Here is a 24331-nt window from a genome sequence, read left to right as displayed (position 1 = left end):
CGCCCAGAGTTATATAACGAAAACCGGTCATCAGGAAGTTTCCCAGTATCCAGTAGTATCTCGTCGGGTCAATTCATCGCTGTCGCCCTACGACCTATACGCCTAGACTATTTAATAGACAATAGTATAATATATAATACCTACTGACATAGTTATACTACACATAAATATTAAATTAAAATAAAACATTATACGTGATGTTACCTGCAGATGGAACTTTTTTGACTGAATCCTTCGATCATCAAACGAAAAAATTACAACTATTAACAATAATATACTACAATTTCGTCAGACTGGACCCACGGCACAGTCTTCCGGAATGCGACTGCAGTGAAATAATGAATCTCGGACGAACGAATTACGGTAATTTATTAGTTTTATTTTTTGTGATAGGAAATGAAATGATTTTTTTTTATTTTACATATCGGTAGCCCTCCGCTATACGTTTTGAATGGCTTCCGCACAATCCGGAAGTAAACATGAATGAATTCGTGTAGGTACAATGCATCATTATAACAGATGCAGCGCAACACGCAAAATGTATTAATCGGCCGTTGACATCTAACACAATTGGTTCAAAATGTACTACTTGTGTTAAAATTAAAAACCTATCGTGTGTTTATTATTATCGGTCCGGACGTGCATTTTTATTTTGACCGAGTATAATGTAGATTTAATGTATCACATATATATTTATTTATTTATATATGGTATTATAGAAGACTGAACGCGGGTAAGTATACTTTGTAGTATTTCGAACGAGCTAGTTCTGGAACCACTGATCATCCGATCGTCACGCGATTTGTTTTTTAAATTTAATATGAAGTACAGCACCAACACTAATATATCACTGTACCTAATTATTATATTATCATAAAAATACAAATGAAAGTATGCATGTAAATATGTATGTTCCAGTATAACTCTGGAACGTCTGGAGCAATTTTAATCAAATCTGTTATTATACATATATTATGACTTAAATATACTGTCTAGAGGGAATACCCTTATGGATGGATGGGGAATTGTCCGCTTGGAAGGGAAGACCGAAGAAAACTATCCTGTAATTGATTTCGATAGAAATAACATCAAAGAATGGATATTGACTCCCTGATCAACATTAATAATAAATACGACTAACAATTCAACTCCTGCTCCCGGAAAATGAGCGGTGATATAGAACACACCTACACACCTGTTTTATTATAATATGGTTTCTAAAAAATAAGTTTAGTAATTAGTTTAAAATACATATGTACAATAATTTTCATATTACATATATTAATATATTATTATTAATATAATTAATACAGTTTAATTTTCAAAAATTTTTGACTTTTTTTGAGTTATTTATAGACCACTGAAATTTACACTTTTTTTGAGAATTTTTTTTTGAAGTGTCGGTAAAAAAATGTTGGACGACCAAAAAAACTTGAAAATTTAATACAAGGTTCCTTATGAGTTTTTCTTATTGTAGCTAAAAAAAATTAAAAATCGTAAGTCACAATTTTTTTTAATAAGCTTTTATAGTTCAAAATTTTACGAAATCTGTCGAAAACGCGAAAATTTGCAAGTAATTTTGAAGTTGAAAAATCATAAAATTTTTTGCGTTTATAACTAAGGATTAAAAATACAAAACTAAGTTTTCCATAAGTTTTCCTTCAAGTAGCTATAGAGAAAACTCGAAGCATCATTATAAGAAAAATTTTAAGTGCGTTTGAATTTTAAATTTTTACGAAATAGCGTAACGATAACGATTTATCCTCAAACGATTTTAAACATTTGTTATTATTCAAAAAGTATAAATCGTAGATACTTGAAAATTTTATCAGTTATTTAGATTGGAATTTTCTTTACATGATTTAATTTTCAAAATATTTTAACTTTTTTTGAGGTATTTATAAACAACTGAAATTTTCAATTTTTCTGAAAATATTTTTTTTAAGTGTCGATAAAATTTTTATGGCCCTATCAAAATACTTGAAAATTTAATGCCAAATTCCTCGTAAGTTATTCTTATAGTGATTAATAAATTATAAAAATACATAGTCACGATTTTTTTTTATTAGGATTTGAATTTCAAATATTGACTTAATACGTAAAAATTACGGCAATTTTCAAATTATCTTAGATCGAAATTCATAAAAGTTTTTCTTTTTAATTCTAAGGTTTGTGAATTTAATACAAGGCTCATAATATAGTTTTGTAATAGCAGTTGAAAAATAAAAGAAATATATAGCCACATTTTTTTTTTACATGCATTCAAATTTTAATTTTGACAACATACGTAAAAATCACTAAAATTCGTAAATTATTTTATTCTATAAATTCATAAAAAATTTTCCTTTTATACCTAAGATTTGAAAATTTAATACAAGGTTCCCAAAATATTTTTACAATAGCATTTGAAAAATAAAATAAATATATAGTCACAAATTTTTTTTATAAGCATTTACATTTCAATTTTTGTCGAAATACGTAAAAATCACGTAAATTATTATAAGCTATAAATTCATAAAAAAATTTCTTTTTAAATCTAAGCTTTGAAAATTTAATACAAGATTCCTAACAAATTTGTCAATCTTTATTACAAAAAAAAATGTCCACTGGAAATTCAAATTAAATTTTTATTAGCATTTGAATTTCAAATATTGACAAAAATTCGTCAAAATCATGAATATTAGCAAATTATTTTGTAGTTCAAAATTCATAACATTGTTTGTATTTATATCTAAGGTTATAAAATTGAACACCAAGTTTTCCATAAGTTTTGCTTCAAATGGCTTTAGAGAAAATTTGAAGTGTCATTAAAGGAAAAACGTTTTGAGCGTTTGAGTTTTAAATTTTTATGAAATCGCGTAATGATAACGATTTATCCTCAAACCAGGTATTCATATTATATCTATGATAATATAAGGTATTATGAATTATGATAATTATACTAATTGATTAACCGTGCCTTATGCAAAATGCGTCTTAATTGAAAAATAAAATATTTGTTTCAAAATAGAATATATGACAATATTTAAATATAATATATCCTCGACTGACAAATCATCTCGGTTCAGAATCGTTTTTCGTATACAATGATACCTATCATTGCATTCAAATTTAATCCCATCCATTACAGTAACCTCTGTACAGCAGAGCGACATCCACGACTTACCCGCTTTTTTTTATTATTGATCACATATAGATAATAAATATTAATAATATTATCTATGGACTATGATTGATTATTACTATTTCAAATATCCGATATATTTAAATAAAAATTTAAAATAACATCAGGATAGTGTGCGGCGCCCGTGCCCTTAAATCCGTGGTTGTGTAGGCTGAAGCAGTGAAGCCTACACTCCTTACGCCTTAATCAGGGCCTGATTATACATATATTATAGGTACATATATACGCATATGCGTCCCATTTAATAACTTAGAACTATAAACCAGAGCAGCTTTCCTATTGTGCCTATTATACATTATAACGCTTCTAGTATAATATTATTATAATATATTAATATCAATTTTATCGATAACAGTAATTTCACAGTTATTGCTTATATTTAATAGTAAATAAATATAATTATTATTTCCTACGAATTAAATGGTACCTGATACCTAGGTTAAAACCAATATAAAAATTAATACATATTCATTGGTTGTAGTTTTGTGAATGCTGTGTGCTCATAATATTTTGTAGTTTTAAATATTGGCGTATAACGGCTATAAATGGACCTACCTAAAATAAACTATCGTATACGAATAAATGCTCAGTAAATTAGTAATAAGTAATAGTTAATTAAAGGTGCCTATCCTATCTACCAATTTTAGTATTGTGTTTGTCGTCCAAATAACGCATTTATATACATATATATTTATTGGCGCTATTATATAGTTGTTAATCTCATTAATTAATATTGCGCAACGCAACACAACGTATTTAATTAGTTACATACATATATATTATGATAAATAAACATATTATAGACTTATGATGGGGTCTACTTTAATAGTATACGGACAGATATGATGACGCATTATCGATAAGCAAATGCATTAGAACCAAATCATTTATTTCTTTTTTGGGAAAAGGCCTGACCGTCTTGTATATTTTAGGAAACAGTTTGCTATCATAAAAATAATGTTTGTTAGATTAAAAAACAACGCGCACGATTACACGCAGTTTAACATTGAATAATATGTGATTAACAAGAAGTCGCGGAGATATCAGAGTTCGAATTCAGTACGGTCAATTAGCTATTTAGAAGGAACTTATTTAATTATTTTATTCACGGCCGTTACATAAAATAAGCATGAAAATTAATAACGTCTTTAGAGAAATACCTAATCAGTAAATAAATACACGTATCTCGATCAGACCAGCGTCATTGGCACTAATATCTGATGTGACCTCCGCGACAGTCTACAGCAAAAAAAATAATTATAAATGTTCCAAATTCCATACGCGTGCCTTTATTGAAAACAAATTTCAAGGAGTTGGCCACATTTAAACAAAAAATATTCTGATAAAAATAAGAAATCATTTTTGATATACCTGTAAGTACTCAATGTTACTAAAATTTCCTAGTTTTTAAAAATGTCGTGGGCAAGAGTCTGGGCAATTACAGGCTTACAGTCTCGATATGTGCTTTAATAATTAGCTGCATTAGTTAACAGTATTTTGTCCATTTTTTAGCCACAGCTGAGGACTACAAAATGACAAAATATTTATTTTTTTAAGTTTATCGCCGCAGGCGTGGCTTGCACGTAGACATTTGTAAGTATATGTGCTTACTAAAATCATTAATATTTAAAATCTTATCTCTATGTGCGAAGAAATAAATAAGAATTTTTTCATAAAAAGTAAACAAAAATAAAGCATACAATACGCAGTGGTACAAAAAATCAGCTACTCGTATAATAGGTATATATATATGTATATATGGTGATGAGTTTTTGAATTTTTAATATTATTGCTATTTGCTGCGAATGGATTTATACTTTTTGAAGTGCCTCTTTTATCAGCTAATGGCAACTATCAACTGGCAATAATAATAATTATATTCTTAATAATTTCGATGCTGATAATTTTTTATCAACCACATATGATTAAAACATCGTTGCGCGAGGAAATATTATAGGCTGGACAAAACGTACGTAGCTCGGTAGCTCTATTCCAGTTTATTATAATAAATTACAAATATAATTTATAACTATTCTGCGAGTTTGTTCTCGGGCGCACATGATGCACGCGTATCATTAAAGCGATAAACATAAACTTCATTTTAAATTACTGAACGATTCCATACAATTAGTAATTTCTTACTTCGTATACAGCTGTAAACGCGTAATTGGTGTACAGTAATCTAACATAAATTCCAGAAAAAAATTTAGTATTGAAAACTCTGTAATATAGTTCAGATGATCGAACGAAATACTTCTTTACACTATACACATTTATTTTGTTTGTATAATAGATAAAAATATAAATTTCGAATAGTAGAGCGCTTTATGCATCTAATGCCCTAATGGATCTATATTAGTACTTTTTTTTAAATAAAAGAGTATTTATATAATCTGTAATATTTAAGTACTACTCAATAAGTTAATTTACTTACAATAAGTAAATTTGATAGCTAAGATATAATAAACACGACGTAAAATGGCGTGAGTAGGGTGGCCCAGCAGTGTAGAAACTCTCCAACTTGAAAGAGAGAAGTTTTTTTCCAATTAATACAGGTCGGGATTCAATAGATCTCAACACCAGTGTCTTTTTAAACAATGTGTGTGGTGGGGGAGGGGGGTTTGGCATGAATGTTTGGCTAAGTTAGAGATCAATGAATTTTTATAATAATTTTTAAATATTAGTAACTATTACTTATTATATTGAATTAAAATGTTTTCAAAGATTACAATTAGATAATGTTAAATCGGAAATAGATCAAGTTAATCAACTATAATCTGGCCAAAACTGTATGTCTTTTAGGATTTGGTTAGGTTAGGTTTGACGACGTATTAATTAGGCGTACATTTCTAGAATAGAGAATGCAATATAAATATAACTGGAAGTATACATATTACTAAAATCTATAGCGGTTCTTCAAAGCAATTGGAAATGTGTTTAGTGTAAAACAAATTCTTACAAATCTAGGTTTTGTATAAAAATATATTTTTTGTACAAATAAAATAAAATCTTCTCGGATGCTTACACTTTTAGATTACGCAGGTCAGTAGGATAAATTAAATTTCATGATACACATTGGCTATTACGTAGGTACATATAATATCGAAATATTTGATAATCTGACAAATAGTTAAAGTTATAGACTTAAAAAACTGTACAGTTTATTACTATAACAACTCACATTTATTATGTGTATATTGTATATACTATATAGGTATACCGCTCATCTATAATTTCTTAAAATAATGTTGAATAACTTCCATCTGATATTAATTGATTCTTTTTAGTTACGTGGGACATGTCGTGATTAATCACCAAAAAAGTAGAATTACTGGAAAAAGACGTACTACTATCGACGTTCTCGGCTTGGCTAATTGTCGATTTCAGTAAGGTCATTTTAGCAATACTCTCCCTGTTTTTCCGAGTCATTGCTGCAGCTGTAGATTCAATATTATTGACGTATGGTCGATCAGTAAATAACCGCATAAATCTCTGTTTTTTGGAGCACTCCGGAAGGATTTGCCCCAAGAACTGTAACCAAGCGACATTTTCGTGCACAGCTTTACGGTAATCTTCGAGTGAAATTCTATTATCACGATCCTTGTCCACCTCGGCCATGACGAATTCAACGAATCTCTGATCGTACTCATCCATATTGACTAATTTGCACATTTTCATGCTGTTTCTTCTGGCCATCAGTAGCACGTCCTCTTTTTTAATGTATTTCGGCGACCTTATCATCTCCGTGTAGACTTCAAAACAAAAATTAATCAAGTCGGCTAGGGTTCCTTTTAAGATCATCGACAATACTTTGACGAACTCGGGCCCAGTCATGTATTCCCTGTTCGTTTCGGAACAAAGTAGATATATTTTATCTACGGCGTCTACGTTTCTCACCCCTAAAAAAACATCCATGAACTGAATGAAATTCAACTTATTCATAGGTACCGTGTTGTCTTTTGTCAACATGTAATGCATCTGTAGCAATCGGAGCACCTCTGTTTTATTGAAATATGTTGTACGCGAAAGCTCCGTCCCGGCGGCTGAATACCTATACTGTAAACGTATGTCCACAGTCGCCGGTAAACACTTATTTATCTGAAAATAGGGCATTTTGATTTCATCTGGAACTATTATTTGATATTTTCAAACATCTCAGTAATTCAAATAATATTTCATTATTAAATTATGATTAAATGTATTATTGCTGTGTTTGTATCGGCAACCAGTAAAGCACGCTACTTTATATTAATATTTTTCATCTCCATGGAAATTTGACTACACAATCGTTCTATTGATACGATTAAAATAAACTTGTTTGATCATTTTAGACTTACCTATATAGGTACAGGGTGTTCCGTGAGGATTTACTCATTGCCGATATCTCACGAAATAATTCTGTTTTTTTTTTTTTTATAAGACTCACAGGGAAAAGGACGTTTCACATATTTGATAACACTACAAAGTGTAATAGTTCGAAATTTTTCTCGAAACTAAAAAAAAATTAAAAATCAGGAAATTATAACATTTTGAAACGTACTATTACAAAACCAGAATTTTGATATCTTCATTATTTCGGAAGATACCGCAATGGGTAAATCCTCGCGAAACATCCTGTACACGGAGTATCGGAGTTAGTACGAATTTAAAACAAATTCTGTGTCTGTTGTAGGTGCAACATTGTGGGGTGAGGGTGGGTTTATAAATTAAATCAATATCATTAGGTAAATTAATTGATTTTGAAAAACGACTTATTTTTTTTTTGTCTTAAAAATTAATCATATGTATTTTTAATCAATTAACATAATATTGATTCTGGCCGAAAGCAAGGAGTCGAGAAATGTATTAATTTCAGCAATTGGTTTCAATAACAATTTAATTGTCGAGTCCATGGCAGTCTTATATAAGGCTTCTGCCAATATCGACAACGCTGAAGCGCGTAATAATTATAATTATTAATAATACGTACAACCGTCACAGTCGTCTTCAAACTGTTTTTTTTTAATATATAGCACGCGCATTCTAATGCTCTGTCGCCTTGCTAGTTCCAAATTTCTGATATGTCAGCTCTCGAGAACTATATACACTTTGTCTACGGCTCTACGCAATATTATAAGCACTCTCAATTCACAATTAGCTTTTTTTAAGTAAAACAAAGTGTCGGTAATATGTGAATATGTGATAAATCCAAACCAAAAATTGACTACCTATATTAATATCTATATTCATCGCCTAGTCATTACGGCTGTACAAAATATAATTTAGTAGATAAATGCTTTGCAGTAACTGATCCAGGAGATGGAAACTAATGCGATTTAGCTCCCCCTCTTTGGAAATTGTATATATTATTATATATTTATTTATGTATTACTATCGGTATCTCTTTCGCAGGAGATGAAATTAATTTCTCAAAAAAATTGCATTTGAAAATGTCATCGAGTGTACAAAATATAATATTATGTTAAGACTTAAAAATTTCAAATCTCCACGAATAATATTTTTAAATTAAGTAGACACAAAAAATAACTAGTATCGTTTTTCTTCATTTATATAGGTATCTATTATTTCATACCGATTTTAAATTCATCTGTCCATGAAAAAAATTCTTATATATTTTTTAGATTTTTTACCTCTGCAGTTTAAACTATACCTATCATACTATCTTATCATAAGAAACTTTCCTAGCATTTTACATTTCAAAGCCTATATTAGCTATAAAAATAAAATGTTTATACATTTTCAACTAGGTACATAACAATAATATTTGAACATATTGTGGTATACCTACGCACTTTTCAGTTGTATACTTCTACCTCTGATTATTTAACTAAAAAGACCATGAATTAACTGGTTTCAATTTAGTCTTCAAAGGCACCTGGATAAAACATTATATTGTATTAGGTACCTTTGTCCTCAACGACCATAAATAAATCGGTTTCAGATCGGACTTAAAAATACAAGGTAACGCCAAGTATAAACAAACAATCCAATGAGTTGAAAACCCTTTATTAAAATATTTAAACACACACACAAATAAATTAAACCATACGTATGACGTAGTACTCACGTACCACGACTGCCCTCCTCTCTTATTTCGATTGCTTAGTTTACAATTTAGCTGCCTCAGCACATTTGCTTCACTGGGCTACATTAAAAATATGCTTGTTTGACTATTACTACAATATTAACGGGCTTTTGATAAATTTGAACTTAAAATGATTTTATTTATAAAAAAAAAACGTGCCTTCAATATTTTTAAAATACTAGGTATAGGCATTGAGTATAGATAGTATATATATATATATATATATATATATATATATATATATAGTATATACTATCTATACTCAATGGTATAGGTAACAAAATAAATATTATTATTTAAATTAATATAATAAATATAATATTTAGTTTTGTACAGAAAAGTATAATTTAAATAACAGTAGCATGTTTCATATTTCTATATTAATACTAAAAATAGGTAATAGTACTCGTAATAAAAAAAGTTTTTTCATTACAACATAATCACCATATATTATGTTGTAATCAGAAAATCGTTTCTTGCTAAATCGAGTGAATATTCTATATTATGAAGTAAAAATGTAAACTTATTATTTAATTTGATGTTCCAGTGTACATTATACATTTATACCTATATTTGATAAAGGTACACAAGCTTATGAGGAATATTATATCAAATTTTCAAATCTTTGATATAAAAATTTTTTTATGAATTTCCAATTTAAATAAATTAACAAATTGTTGTGATTTTTGACAAATTTTGTCAAAATTCGAATTTGAGAAGCTCGTAAAAAATATTATGAATTATGCTCGATCTCTTTTTAATTCCCACTTACAACAACTTATTGAAATTTTTTCGACGTTATTAATTTAAAGAAAAATAATAAGAATTGAAAATTTCATATGCCTATAAATAGTTCAACATGAGTTAGATTTTGAAAATTTTATGGTGTATAAAAAATGTTATCCTAAACATTCAGTGAAAATGTCATGTATCTATGGTAATTTATTTAAGTGTTATACCAAAAACCAAAATCGATTTTGTCAAAAATCAAACTTCGGTAAAAATTGCTATTTTCCCTACTTTCCTAGTTTTTCTAGATGCTTTTGAAAACTTCTGGCGCTAGTAATTTTAAGTATTGACCTCACGAATGTACCAACTAGATTCACTTTCCCAGTGGAAGAGATACTGAAGTTGAAAATTGAATCATTATTTCAACGACTTATTGTGTCAAAGACACAAAAAAATAAATACATTCATCAGAATCTAAGAAAAACATTTGACTGTAGAAACTATAAAATATTATTAAAATCCACAATTACATTGGTTTAAAAGGTATGATGTATGATGTATTAAAACCCTACTTAACTAATATACAACTAATAGTGATTAATAATGAATAAGTCTTTAAGTGAGAATCATCAAAAATTAGCAACTGTTTCTCAAGGTACTGTTTGTGGACCACTTTTGTTTATTATATAATATAGGTATTGGTATAATGCTGAAATAATTTGTTACGATAATAGTATTGTTATTTATAATTCATGATGAAATTTATATATACAAATGATAATAATTGTATTAAAATTGGAATGAAAGAACCCGATTAATTTTAATCTTAAATAAATACAAGTATTTTTACTTGAATACTAACTCATAGTGTTATGAGTGTAACAAATATAAAATCACAGCAAATGTAATACTATAGGTGTACAAGTATTTATTATAACAGACACTTTTACAGGCTTATTGTTATTCAACTTTTTTTTTAAATGACGCCTATAACTGTAATGTGTGTTAAAAATAAATATACAAAATATTTTATGAATAGCTAGAAAATTGTTATTACTTAAAATGCATTTTAATTTTAAGTATAACACTATATATTATGAATCATTGAAGCTTCTAAAACTTCTGAGTTCCAGAAAGACATTTGTATTATGTTAAAACATTCCTCTGCTTCGTTCTTGCAGAATATTCTATTGTGTTCTTGCTCTATTATAGGTTTTTTTTAAATGTTTTAATTTAACTCTAATCAGTGTTCCAATATGAATGTTTAGTTTGGGGTGGACTGTCCGAAATTTATTTAAAGCCATTACATCTTCAACAAAACAAAATGATAAGAATCTATTTAGATAAAAAAAAACTATGATAGGCTCAACGAATCAAAATTATAAAGAGCTTAAGGTATTGCCTATTAGATCGGTTTACAAAAAAATTATGATATTTTGGTTAGATGCAAACAGAAAAACATGGTTCAATACAGAGTTATATAAAAATAAAAGACAACACAGGGCATTAGATGTATTACTAAATTGGTATGTAAAAACAATGTGTGGTCAAAAATTCATAGACTGCCTTGGGCCTACTACATTCAATTCATTGGATTATGACATAAAACAGAAATTACAATACTATACAAACAAAAATCAAAAAAAAAAATTAATTAATTAATGGTTATTGTGCAATTTACCATAAATCAAGTTCTTTTTATATTTTAAGCTATTTAAATAATTTTAATCTATATTTGTTTTATTTGTGTATATTTGAATATAATGTTATTTTATAGTTTTGTTTTTATCATTTACAGTTTCTAAAAAAAAAATTATATTGATATTTGTTTATTTAGTTTTATATGTATTTAAAATTTTAATTTAGTATAATTTCTTTTATTAATAATTATATTACATAATTTAATAACTCTCTATCTCCAACACAAGCTTTGCTTAAAGGAGAAAGATAATCAAAAATGTTATCTATAAAAATAATTTATGTATATTCTTTCTTTCGATCAATTTAAAAAAAAAACTAGTTATCATTTTTTTAAGACTTTTTTTTAGCTAATATTGCAACCAAATTAATATCTTGAGTGAAAATACATTTTTAAACATAGTTTAAATTTAAATAATACATAAATATTATATTTTTTATGGATAGATATACATTAGTTACCTATTTTCAAGAGTATATCACACATGCATAGGTTAAGGGACGCCAATTTTTTTAAATTAGTGTGGCAAATCCAAAAAATATCAAATGAATTTTTTTTTATAAAAATTCAGGGTCGGTACTTAAATAATATTTTTACAACAATATATTTTATGGTTTTTTTCTTTTTGAAACTGACTCATATTTATCTGTAAACTGTTTTATATTTGCTTGGTTTAAATTATTAGCCTTTGATATATTAGTCGCTCTTGGGAGACAAATTGACTGTGGTGTTTAAAATGTTTTTAATCTAAGAAGAACTTGTCTTGCTTCCTTATTGTGTTTTTAACTCTTTGATACTCTTTGTTAATAACCCATTACCTAATCATAATTAAAATAAATTAAATTATATTGAATCACTGTGAAAACTGTTAACGGAGAAACTGAAAAATCAATTACCTTAGAAGATAAAACATATAGAGAATGTATGCACAATGTATAGCTGTATAAGAAATATACTTTCACAGTCTATCTATAACATGTTTAACATATTTCTACTGTGAATTATTGTAATTGTATTGGAATGTGTATTTTTGATTAAAATAGTGTGATAAATGAATACAGATTAACTAATCTTTTTGTGGTTTAGATTTTAAAAGGTATTAAAAATAAAAATCACAATAGGGAGGTAAATCTTAAAAAAATATGTTCCTTAGTATTAAACTTGTTGTAGCATAAGCACCATGCTGTCAAATAAAACAGTTTAATATTAATAAATTATTTTTGTTGCAGATGCTTTACATGGAAATATACTATCCTTAGGGTTACGACTTTTTCCATTCACAGTTGAAAAAAGCTTTCCAACAAAACAGTGACATCAGCAAACTTATCTTTATAAGCTGGTAAAATGTGGTGAGTTTGTCATCAAAGAAATTAAAACAAAAAAATAATGATATGAAAAAAAATAAGAATACAAAAAATACAGAACATTAAAAGATAGATATCCCGCGGAGAAGGAAAATAGTCAAAAAAGCTATTTATTAAGGGGTTTTTTTTATATGTATATATTATATGAGTATTATAAAATATGTATTTTTGTACAGTTTTATATATATATATGTAGTTTAAGCTTACAAACAAAATAATAATAAAAAAATGATTGGTATCTATATATTATATGTTAATAATCCATTGTGTACACGTTAATATAAGTGCATTAAACAGAAAAAGCTGTTTTAAATGCAATATTATCATTAACACAATATTATAAATCGAGCATAAATTAAATTTTTTAAATTTGAAAAATAAATTTTTAAGGCAGAAGCATGAAAAAAATATAAATATGGTCACATAAGTAACAATAAAAATAAATAATACAAATATACAATAATACATTACATTATTTTCTTAGGGGATTCAAGTTAAATTGTTAATTTAATAATAATACCTAAAATATAAAACTTAAGCTGTATTATATGTATAATATTTAACTAGTGTATAGAACAAGAGATCAGATATAGTTTTTCCTTTAATTTATTATGAATCATTATCCAATTTAATATTTTCATTTAATTTTATAGAACTCAACTAAACAAATAAAAATCTCACCTAAGACATGAATTTTAACAATACCCAAATTGAAGTTTGGCAAAATAAAAAAAAAATATCTAGTAGAAAACACAAATGTCTAAATTTTAGTCTCACTAAGTAAATTAAGATATAATCTTTAATACATTACCTATTTGATAAAAATATATTGAACCTTAACACATTTGCAATTGGTTGATTATAAAAAAAAACCATTAGTGTTTTGATTTTCCTAATAAAATTAATAGTTGTTTCTTAACTTAAATTATTTTAATTTATAATTTATATTAAAAGGATATTAATATTTAAGGACATAGTAGATTGTATAAATTTAGTAGTTTCATAATACATTTATTTAACTTTTTAAAGCCTGTAAGCGATTTTTCATTTCTTCTAGGTCATCGTCCTCTTCAACTATTTCAGTTTCTTGTAGTACTGAACCTCCTGGTGTTTCAGTAACTGCCATAGGTGCTTGACCTAATGCTCCAGCTGTGATTTCCCATAATACCTAAAAATATTATACAATTTATTAGTTCAAAAATAATATTAATTTAATTTAATATTATGTTCAAATTTACTTTATCAATTTCTGATTGTGCTTCTTCTTCCATATCTTCGGGGTCATCCATTACATTCTCCATTGTATCATCTAACATTTCTTCAATGATTCCAGCCTAAAATCAAAATTAAAAATTCATATGGGTCAACTAGACTTTAATAATAAACTAACCTTCATCATTTCCTTGGATAAATCTCTCATAGTAGCTGCAACTTCAGGTACTTTGATCAAATTATGCATTGTTTGCATTACTTCTGATGATTTTTGCAGTGAACCAGCCATTCTCAGCACAGCTAAAATGAAACGGTTGAATATAAATTATTCTGACTGTGATTATTGCAACTGTGAATATATCATAATATATTAATTTATTAAATTACACAGCTGGTTTTTCATTTGCATTTGTATAGAATTCATATGTGTCTTGGAAGTAATCAGTTTATTGATAGTTTTGCGTGACCTCAGTATTTCTTTGGCCAGAATGATGCACACATCTTTGTTTCCCTTCTTGGCTGCTTCTTTCATTGAACGTTTAACTTTTTCTTCTTCTCGCTGTATGCCTGTGTCACAAAGAGAGCATATCAAACCCCCAACCAATATTTTAATTTTTTTTTAAATGGTACTTGTTAACTTGTACAGATATTACATTAAATAAATATATTAATACATAATTAAATTGATATTAAAACTAATAAAATTCAGTTGTATAATTGTATATACGTAACACAAGCTAGCACACTTACCTCTAATTTGTCGGTCCAGTTTATACGTTTCTTTGCGTATGGTCGACGTCCACTGTTTGACCTATGCCATGCCGCAATATCGGAAAAAAACAAACTCACAGATTAATACGACAAGTTTGTACATTAGTCAACTGAGATTACTCACCTGATCCTTAGGATCGACAGTGGCTGATTTACCGAATATGCCCATATTGATGGCCGTCTATCTGGAACGTGTTCGCTGCCTGTTAACGCTGTGTCTATAAACCCGACAGTCGGGTCCACGGACTAAGATAATATCTTACTGTCTTAGTCCGTGCTTCAGCAGTTCAGCGTTCAGCTATTATAGGCAGGACTCTGTTTATGAGGGACTTAACGACCGAGGAAATACTTAATGTTAGGCCTGAAGTTACACGCATCAGTGCTAGTTTGATAACGAATATTATGTGATAAACTGATAACTAAATCCGCAATACGTAGAGTTTTGAAAATTGTAAACTAACAATTAGTAATCATCTATTAGATGTACCTAGACTATTCATTTGTTCAGGAATTGTTTATTAATTGTTCGTTTTATTCTCGAAAGATTATTCGATTGCTACAACCACATTAATTGCGAGTTCAAATTATTCAACTGTTTATTTGAAAATCGATCTTATGTTGTCACCTGCCAAGAGAATACCTAATCAAAAATGAGTGGTTTTCGATTTAAAAATCCTGGTAAGTTTTTTAATTATTGTTTAGTTACTAAGACTCCAATTCGTACTGTGGAATAATGTTTTGGTGTCTTATTTAAATTCAATCAAATTTAGAACATATTTTTCTTAACAAGCAACCATCAAAAGATACATCACTGATTTTTGTTTAGAATATTGTGACAAATACAATCATAAAGTAATTTGTATTGAGTCGTAAATCAAAAAAGACTACATAATGAATTTATTTCCATTTTTTGATGTTTGATTATAGAAACATACATTTTTCAATTTTTGTCTAATAATTTGAAGATATTTATCTTGTTGAAAAAACACCTCTCCGGTAAGTGGCTTAACTTAACCAGTTTCTAATGGCTGCTTTCACTCTGTTGTCTAAATACTGTTGCTTCTTTAATAGTTTTTTTTTTTCAAGTGGCCAAACACAAATGTCACTGATAGATCAATCATTGCTGTTGTGAAAATTTTCTCATAATTTTCTCTTGAATTTAAACTGTAAGCTAATTGCTTTGGTTTGTTGAATGTGACGTTGTGTTTTTGTGAAGAACTATGATTTCTTGGATTCCAGGACAATCTTTTATCATCATTTAAATTTTAGAATGCAGCTGATTAATTTTGAAGATTAAAATCTAATCACTGCATGAATTTCAAATGTGAACATAGCAGTAGCCATAATTAATTACTAATGATATTAAAATTAAAGTAGTTTTCACGACCAATACTTTGAGAAAAAATCTTGAACAATATTGGTTATAAAATATGAGTAGAATATTTTTAATGATAAAATTGTAAAAATATAACCTCCGATGTAACTTCCTTTTTAATTGTTTCTATAATTCATGATATGTGTTTGTTTTTAATGTTACACATTTTTACTCTAGATGAAAAACCAGGATATGGAGAAGAAGATTCCAACTTTGAATCTGCCATATCTTCTTCATTTGTTTATAATCCATATATGTCATTGGATTTACAAAGCCAAAGAAATAAATTACCTATAACCAAACATCAAAATGAAGTATTGTATCTTTGTGAAAAGTTTCAAACATTAATATTAGTCGGATCTACTGGGAGTGGAAAAAGTACTCAAGTGTCTCAAGTACGTTTTATTTTATTTACTCAAATCATCATATACATTATTTTTATACTCTTATGTTCAGCAATATTATAGGTTAAAAATATGAAAATTGTACTAACTATTGATTTATTAAACTATAGAAATAATATTTTAAATAGGTGATATTATACTCTTCAATTTTTTACCAAAAATTAAATAGCTACTCAATTCTTTTTTCAAATAAATAGTTTTTAAGAATTTATTTCATGAATTAAATTGTGTAGGTATATAATTATTGTTAGCAATAACTTAGAATTTTTTTTCATAGTTTATTACATACAAATTTAATTACTTACAGATGCTTTTAGACAGTGGTTTATGTCAATGTGACAAATCAATTGTAATTACTGAGCCCCGAAAAATAAGTGCCATAACATTAGCTACTCGCGTAGCACAAGAACAAAAAACAAACCTTGGTCAACTAGTTGGCTATTCAGTTAGATTTGATAACTGTAGTCAACCAAGCACAAAAATTAAAGTTAGTTATTCATATTTTATGATATTATTTATATTTTGTTTATATATTAACACAATTTATTTTATAAATAGTATATCACCGAAGGTATTCTTTTGAATGAAATGATGAGCAATCCTTTATTAGTAAATTATTCTGTAATAATATTAGATGAAATACATGAAAGAAGTTTGATGACTGATATTTTAATGGGACTAATTAAAAAAGTTTTGAAAGTTTGTATTTATTTAAATCTCTTTTTTTTTTAAAGCAACTATTTATTATTTTGCTATGCATTAAATTACTTCCAGAAACGACCAACTTTAAGACTCATAATATTATCTGCCACTTTGGATTCTTCACAACTTAAATCATATTTTAATTTAAATCAAAGCAATGACCCTGCTAATGATACTGCAACTGTTTTGGGTATTGAAGGAAGATCATATCCTACAAAAATCTATTATTTAAAAGGTGATATTTTCAAACATAATATAGTAAATTTTATATCAAATAAATTATTACAAACATTTTTTTTAGACCCTACACCAAATTATGTGGATGAATCAATTAATACGGTATTGAAAATTCAACAAGGTGGTACATTAGGTGATATTTTGGTATTTTTAACTGGAAAAGAAGAAATAATGCAAGCAGTTAATACATTGGATGATTACAACATTAAGAATCCTAATGACAAGTACTTATATATTTTAGCTTATTAATAATATATTTATCCTAGTAATTTAAGACTTGAATACTTGATAAGTATTTTAATATTGAAGAATTTGAAATTGACCATTCTTGTTGGAAATGTTTTCACATTTTTACTAAATGGTTACTTGTTTTTAAAATTTATTTGTATACACAATTATTTCAAAAGTATATAATATATTTTTATCATAAGTATACATTATCTTTTAATAAGGAATTCTAAATCTACTTATCTTTTGATTCTGTTATTTAATTTATTTTTGGTTAGGTTACCTTAGCAAGGTACATATTATGTTGTTAAAATTTTTCTCATTCTAATTAGAAATATAAATACTTCTACAAATCAAAATACATAAATCATTAATTAATTAATTAATTAGGTAATACTCGATTAATTTTATATTAAAAAAATTATATAATGTACTTATGTTAAAGTGATTAGATTAATTTTTCTATACTGAAGATATCAGGTCAGTTTTGAAATATAGTCAAGAAATTTAACTTCATATTTTTAATTCTCCATTAGAGGCATGATTTTTTTGTAATATCATTAGTCGCTAATACTTTTAATTGATCTACCATCATTCAAATTGATACATCTGTACACTGCATGACTAACGGAGAGTGTATAGTATTTTATCCTTACCAAATCATTTATTAATCAATTATTATTTATTTAATGAGCTCTTTCTCAATCCTTATTAATTTGTATGCATATACAAGTTTGTATAACTTTTAATATGTTTATACCATACCTCGTTGAGTTAAATCTATGTTAGTATTGTTCATGGAGTTAAGTTTCTTAAAACTATAGTTATAAGTAATAACTGAGTTTGGAATAGTGTATTAAACATTTTTTTTTTTTGCAGAATCAAACTTCTTCCTATACCTATGCATGGTACATTAACTAATGATGAACAACTCAAAGCCTTTCGTCCAGCTCCTAGAGGATATAGAAAAGTAGTTTTTTCGACTAATGTGGCAGAGACATCAGTCACAATTTCTGGAATTGTTTATGGTATATTCAACATTTTAGATAAATCAAAAAGTGTATAGATAAAGTATATATGTATTTAAGTGTATAACTATATAATATAATAAGTACAAACTTTCCCTATCTAACCAGCTCTAAAAAATCTTCCTGAAAGATATTAAATTTAATAAATATAAGTAAAGAAATAAGAAGTTATTGATGGATACATTTTAATAAATATTTAAAACTAAAAGAAATTATTTTTTTTTAAGAAACTATAAAATAAGTTAAATGTAGTTATTCTAAAGTAGATTAATATATTACATAAATCCATTTTTGTTTTTATTTTTATATATCTAGATTATTTAAATTAATTTTATTGTTTAAACTTTTGAATTGATGAACTAACTTTCAAAAATATTAATCTCTATAGTTCATTTTTGTATTGAGTAATTTTATTTTAAGAAATTAATTATTAAACAATTATTATATTTTGTCGTTATTAATGAATTAAATAAAACAAATTTTTAGCTGGGAATTCTTCTCAAATATAAGAACAATATTTATATATTTACTAAGCATGCTCATTCCCATTTATTTGTTTAATAATGAATTTATTTAAAATGTTATACTCAAAAGACTATATTTTCGAATTTGGTTTTCATTTGAAAAACAGAATTTTAGATAACCACAGGATACTCCTTAAGAGGACGTGATACCCGCATGCGTTGTCTCTGTCTTACAAATGCGTAACATGGTACATTTTTCGCTCAGCAGAACATGTGTAGCTCCGTTAACTTAAAAATTAGAGTGAACTGACCTCTTATACAATTTAAAGGTAAGATTATTATCTAGACAACCTCATATGCTTTTTATTTTATATCAAATTTAAAGCGAGTTATGAGTATTTTAAAATTGTGAATTTTTTGTGCATCTTAAAATACTCATAACTTCCTTTAAAATTTAAATATATTAAAAAGCATATGAGGTTGACTAGATAACAATCATAGCTTTAAATTTTATAAGAGGTCAATTCACTCTAATTTTTAAGAAAACAGAGCTACACGTGTTCTGCTGAACGTAAAATTTAGTATATAATGCACTTGTAAGACAGAGACAACACATGCGGGTATCACGTCCTCTTAAGTAATACAAAAATATTGTAAAAATGTTAATATATATGGTTTATTTATATGGTTTTAGAATAAATTTTGAATGACTGCATTATTGAATGAAAAAAGAGGGTAAGCACTAAGCATGCTTGGTAAATGTCCTTGTATACACATGAATGCCATTAACTCTCTTAATTAGTTAATGATTTAAGCTAAATGTATTATCGAATTTGATTAAACATGTTTTTTTCTTCAGATTCATTATTATTAGACCAACATTTTGTTTCTGAATTCATAGTTAATAATTAATAATATATGTGACTTATATAGGTTATATAAGTAATATTCTAAAAATATTAATTGAAAATCTAAAGCTTTTTATATTATGATAATTTACTGTAAAATTTGTAGTATGCATAAATTATGCATCAAAATATTTATGTAATTATTATTATCAATGCTATCTTAACCAATGTTTTGTGTTTATAGTTATTGATTGTGGATTTGTTAAGCTCAAGTGGTTTAATTCTAAGTTTGGCGCTGATTCATTAATTACTGTTCCAATATCCAAAGCATCGGCAGTTCAAAGAGCTGGTCGTGCAGGAAGAGAACGACCTGGTAAAGTATATAGGTATGTGAAAGTTTCTAATATTTAAACAGGAAATATTATGTTTAGTTTCATTTTTTTATATAAATTACTTTTCAGATTATACACAAAAGAAGCATATCAAAATTTGATAAATGCCACTCCTCCAGAAATGATGAGATCAGATTTAACTGATGTAACATTGCAGCTTAAAGCCATTTATATTAATAATGTTTTAAGATTTCCTTTTCTTAGTCCTCCCCCAGCTAAAAATCTTCTATATGCCATGGAAATGTTAAAAGCTCTAGAAGCCATTGACAAGTTTGGAAATTTAACAGATTCGTTTGGAACTATTATGGCTGAATTACCATTACCAGCAAAACATTCAAGAATATTATTGAAGTCGGCTGAAATGGGTTGTTCTTCAGAAATTATATCTATATTAGCTATGCTTCAACTTCAAGATGCATTTATACGCCCAAAGTATGGAGTTACAATACAAAAAGCTAAGATACAACATAGGAATTTTGAAGTTGCTGAGGGAGATCTGCTTACATTACTAAATATTTACAATGGATTTGAAAAAAATCAGTACAGTCAACAATGGTGTCATCGGTTTTTTGTCAATTATAATGAATTATGCAAAGCTCGTAAAATCCGTTTACATTTAATAGATTTAATGAGAACATCAAAAATTCCACTTAAATCTTGTAAAGGTGAGTATACATTTTTAATAACACATTTTTATACTATAAATATTTTTTTTTTTTTTTTGTTATAGGAAACACAAGAATTATTATAAAGAGCATTGCATCAGGACTTTTCAAAAATGCTGCCTATTTACATTATACTGGAGTTTATAGATCGGTTGGACTTGACGAAGATCTTTATTTTCATCCCAAGTCTGTTCTGAATTATGTTAATCAACCACAATGGTAAACTATAAGTATAATTTTAATGTAAAATAGTTAAAATTTACTTTTAACTAAATTAAATACAAAATATATGTTAAAATTTGAAGAGTATATTGTATATGTCTATTAAAGACAGTGATCAGATTATAAATAAATTGGCAGTTCAAAATTTTTCGATTGTTTCACTTGATTAAACTTTAATAATTGAATTCTACCTACTTTCATAATCCATAACATAAATTATTCTAAACAACATCAACATATAACAAATAAAATATCTTGACATACATATAAACATAAAAGCATTTAATGATCACAATAAAACCTAAAAATAGTTTGTATATTTTAAGATTAATGTGTAATGAAAAAAACGAGAATACAAATTACAATATTCAAATAAAAAAATCCAATTTTCTGTTATCTTTGAAAATCTCTTATATAGTGACTATAAACTTTTATAGTGTTGATAGGTGAACATCCATCAACCATGGTTGTCCTTAACCATCCAAAATCGTAACAACAGCATGTTTTATTCAATTTTAACAATTTTTTAATATCGATGTCACATTGTCTGTCACAGAGTCTATCCTTAGTCTGTTACCAATGTTTTATTAATTGATAACAGGTTTACGATAACCACTAGCTATTTCCATTTTCTGTCCAAGAAAAAATATGCACTGTTTGATTAATATTTGGTTCATTAATTAAAATAATTATTAACTATAATGAAATAAGTAAGCACCTATACATGAAACACATTCAATAATGCCCAAGGGGGGGGGGGACGATCGCTCCTATCCCCCTTGTTTATGCCCTTGACATAATTCCTTAATTTACCTTAATTGTCTATTTTAACTAAATAACTGTTTGTAAAAGTAAATAATATACCAAGCATTGCAATATTACCAATAAATAAGTATTAATTATTTTCCTATAATATAATCATAACAAGATGTTATGGTATTGAAATATTTTACAGTGACTTTTAAACAAATAATATTAATAGATATAGAACTATTATTATTTTTTTGTTTTAAAATTTTAATGAATTATTTTTAAGTATTATATATTTTAACTTACAATTACGATTTTTATAAAATCTAAAATATACACTTAATTCCTATTTTAAACCATAATTTTTATTTTTATGTATTTAGTTTATAATTATCATGCCTACATTTTCTTTGTCTGTTATGTGGAAAAACTAATCATTAATTTTGTTTTGTTTTTTTAGGGTATTGTATGATGAACTTCTAGAAACTACAAAAACTTATATAAAAAATCTGGTTGAAATAACACCATCGTTATTATTAGAAGTAGCGCCTCATTATTTTGCTACTCCAACATTATAAAACACATTATTTTATGACATTGACATTTTTACTAGCCAATAAGTTAATTTAATTAATTTCAATTAGTTTAGTATTTTCTTTTATTTAATTATAATATGAATTTTGTAAATATGTACAATGTTTATTATTTATATAAAATTATAAATTGTATACCTATAAAAATATGAATTTTATAATAAAATTTATTTTTTTTAATCAATTTATATTATCTTGTAAATACTTTTAACATTTAAATATTATTACTACTCTAAGATTGTATTAGCCATTAGAGTATTAATTTTGAGATTTTTACAGACCGAACAGGAATCTTAGTTGATACATACTCGTATTATATTGGTAATCTGATAGTAACATACCCAAAAATTTAAAACTTAATCATTTATTTATTTAAAACTATATCAAACAACTCTAGTACATTAGCTTAAGATAAAATTAACAATAAACTTAGTTTTAATTATGATGAATTATCTGGTTCTCTCATCTTAAAAATTTTAAATCAATTTATAATAACTATAATTGACTTATGAAATATATTTTATTTAAAATAACTAGTGAGAAAACCTGATGGAGGTTAATAAATATATTGTCATGGAAAAATATTTCTTATTTTGTCCATAGTATAGGTACCTACATTATTACATTCTATTTACAAATTTCAAAATTATCTTAACATTTGTGGTAAGATGAAAACTGTTATTTATATTGTAGTGTAGAACACCTTGGTACATACATAAACATAGTGAGATACTATTTAATAAAATAATTGCTCAGATATCATAAGTAAAGGAAAATTAAATTTATATTGTAAATAGTGAATAGTATAGAATCAATTCAAAAGTCCTTAAATAATTTATTTACAGTTGTTTATTCTTTCAATTTTTTATTGTGAATTTACCAAAAAGCTATTGAAAAAATACCTGTATGATTATAATTTTTTATAAAACATTTGGTTATTATGTAATTTTGTTATAAGTATTTTTTATATAAAATTGCTTATATTAGATTTTATAATTATCTATTATTACAAAATTTAATTATTAAATATTAATTTCTTTTAATAATATTTTAAAATCATCTATTTAATACTTATTGAAATTTGTTGAATCATTAGTTTAAGTTGTCTTTGTCTTACACACATACTACATGCAAATTTTTGTTCACTAATTTCAATAGTGGTGCTATTAGTTTTGATACTAGAGTGAATTGACCCATCGTCATACTTTTAGGCAAGAACATTATCTATGTTCTCTCATTCATTTTTTATGATATTTTAATTTTTAAATGAGATATGACGTATTGTATAAATACCATTAAATGCACATAACCTATTTAAAAATTAAAATATTGTACAAAACCAACGAGAGAACACAGAAATTCTTAACTAAAAGTTTGAT

General features: G+C 26.5%; 3 protein-coding genes across 5 annotated transcripts; 1 reads left to right on the top strand and 2 right to left on the bottom strand.

Annotated features, from left to right (window-relative positions):
* The first annotated feature begins 4341 nt into the window (after positions 1-4341).
* Positions 4342-23136, top strand: LOC107166213 (putative ATP-dependent RNA helicase DHX35). Of its 3 annotated transcripts, XM_015514787.2 has the most exons (13): positions 4342-4557; positions 12927-13046; positions 15589-15722; positions 16597-16814; positions 17131-17310; positions 17382-17522; positions 17598-17760; positions 17827-17986; positions 18870-19018; positions 20575-20716; positions 20792-21387; positions 21453-21606; positions 22820-23136. In XM_015514787.2, exons 3-13 carry the CDS (start codon positions 15695-15697, stop codon positions 22935-22937), a joined length of 2049 nt encoding a protein of 682 aa, XP_015370273.1. In that variant the 5' UTR covers positions 4342-4557; positions 12927-13046; positions 15589-15694; the 3' UTR covers positions 22938-23136. The 3 variants fall into 3 exon arrangements, with proteins under 3 accessions (XP_015370273.1, XP_015370272.1, XP_089072145.1); XM_015514786.2 differs by lacking the exons at positions 4342-4557; positions 12927-13046 and having other exon boundaries at positions 15471-15722; XM_089216019.1 differs by lacking the exons at positions 4342-4557; positions 12927-13046; positions 15589-15722 and adding an exon at positions 15899-16040.
* Positions 6422-7297, bottom strand: LOC107166214 (calaxin-like). Its single transcript, XM_015514788.1, has one exon. It carries the CDS (start codon positions 7295-7297, stop codon positions 6422-6424), a length of 876 nt encoding a protein of 291 aa, XP_015370274.1.
* On the bottom strand, positions 12882-15415 carry LOC107166215 (charged multivesicular body protein 3-like). Its single transcript, XM_015514789.2, has 6 exons — positions 15169-15415; positions 15024-15084; positions 14661-14840; positions 14452-14573; positions 14300-14395; positions 12882-14229 (listed from the first exon to the last, which is right to left on the bottom strand). Exons 1-6 carry the CDS (start codon positions 15211-15213, stop codon positions 14077-14079), a joined length of 657 nt encoding a protein of 218 aa, XP_015370275.1. The 5' UTR covers positions 15214-15415; the 3' UTR covers positions 12882-14076.
* Positions 23137-24331: the final 1195 nt, after the last annotated feature.

Source organism: Diuraphis noxia, unplaced genomic scaffold (genome assembly GCF_037042655.1).
Source record: "Diuraphis noxia isolate RWA-SAM2 unplaced genomic scaffold, SU_Dnox_SAM2 contig0001, whole genome shotgun sequence".
In the NCBI taxonomy this organism is placed as follows: Eukaryota; Metazoa; Arthropoda; class Insecta; order Hemiptera; family Aphididae; genus Diuraphis; species Diuraphis noxia.
Note: the sequence above shows the minus strand (reverse complement) of the source record. Positions and strands in the feature narration are given on the sequence as shown.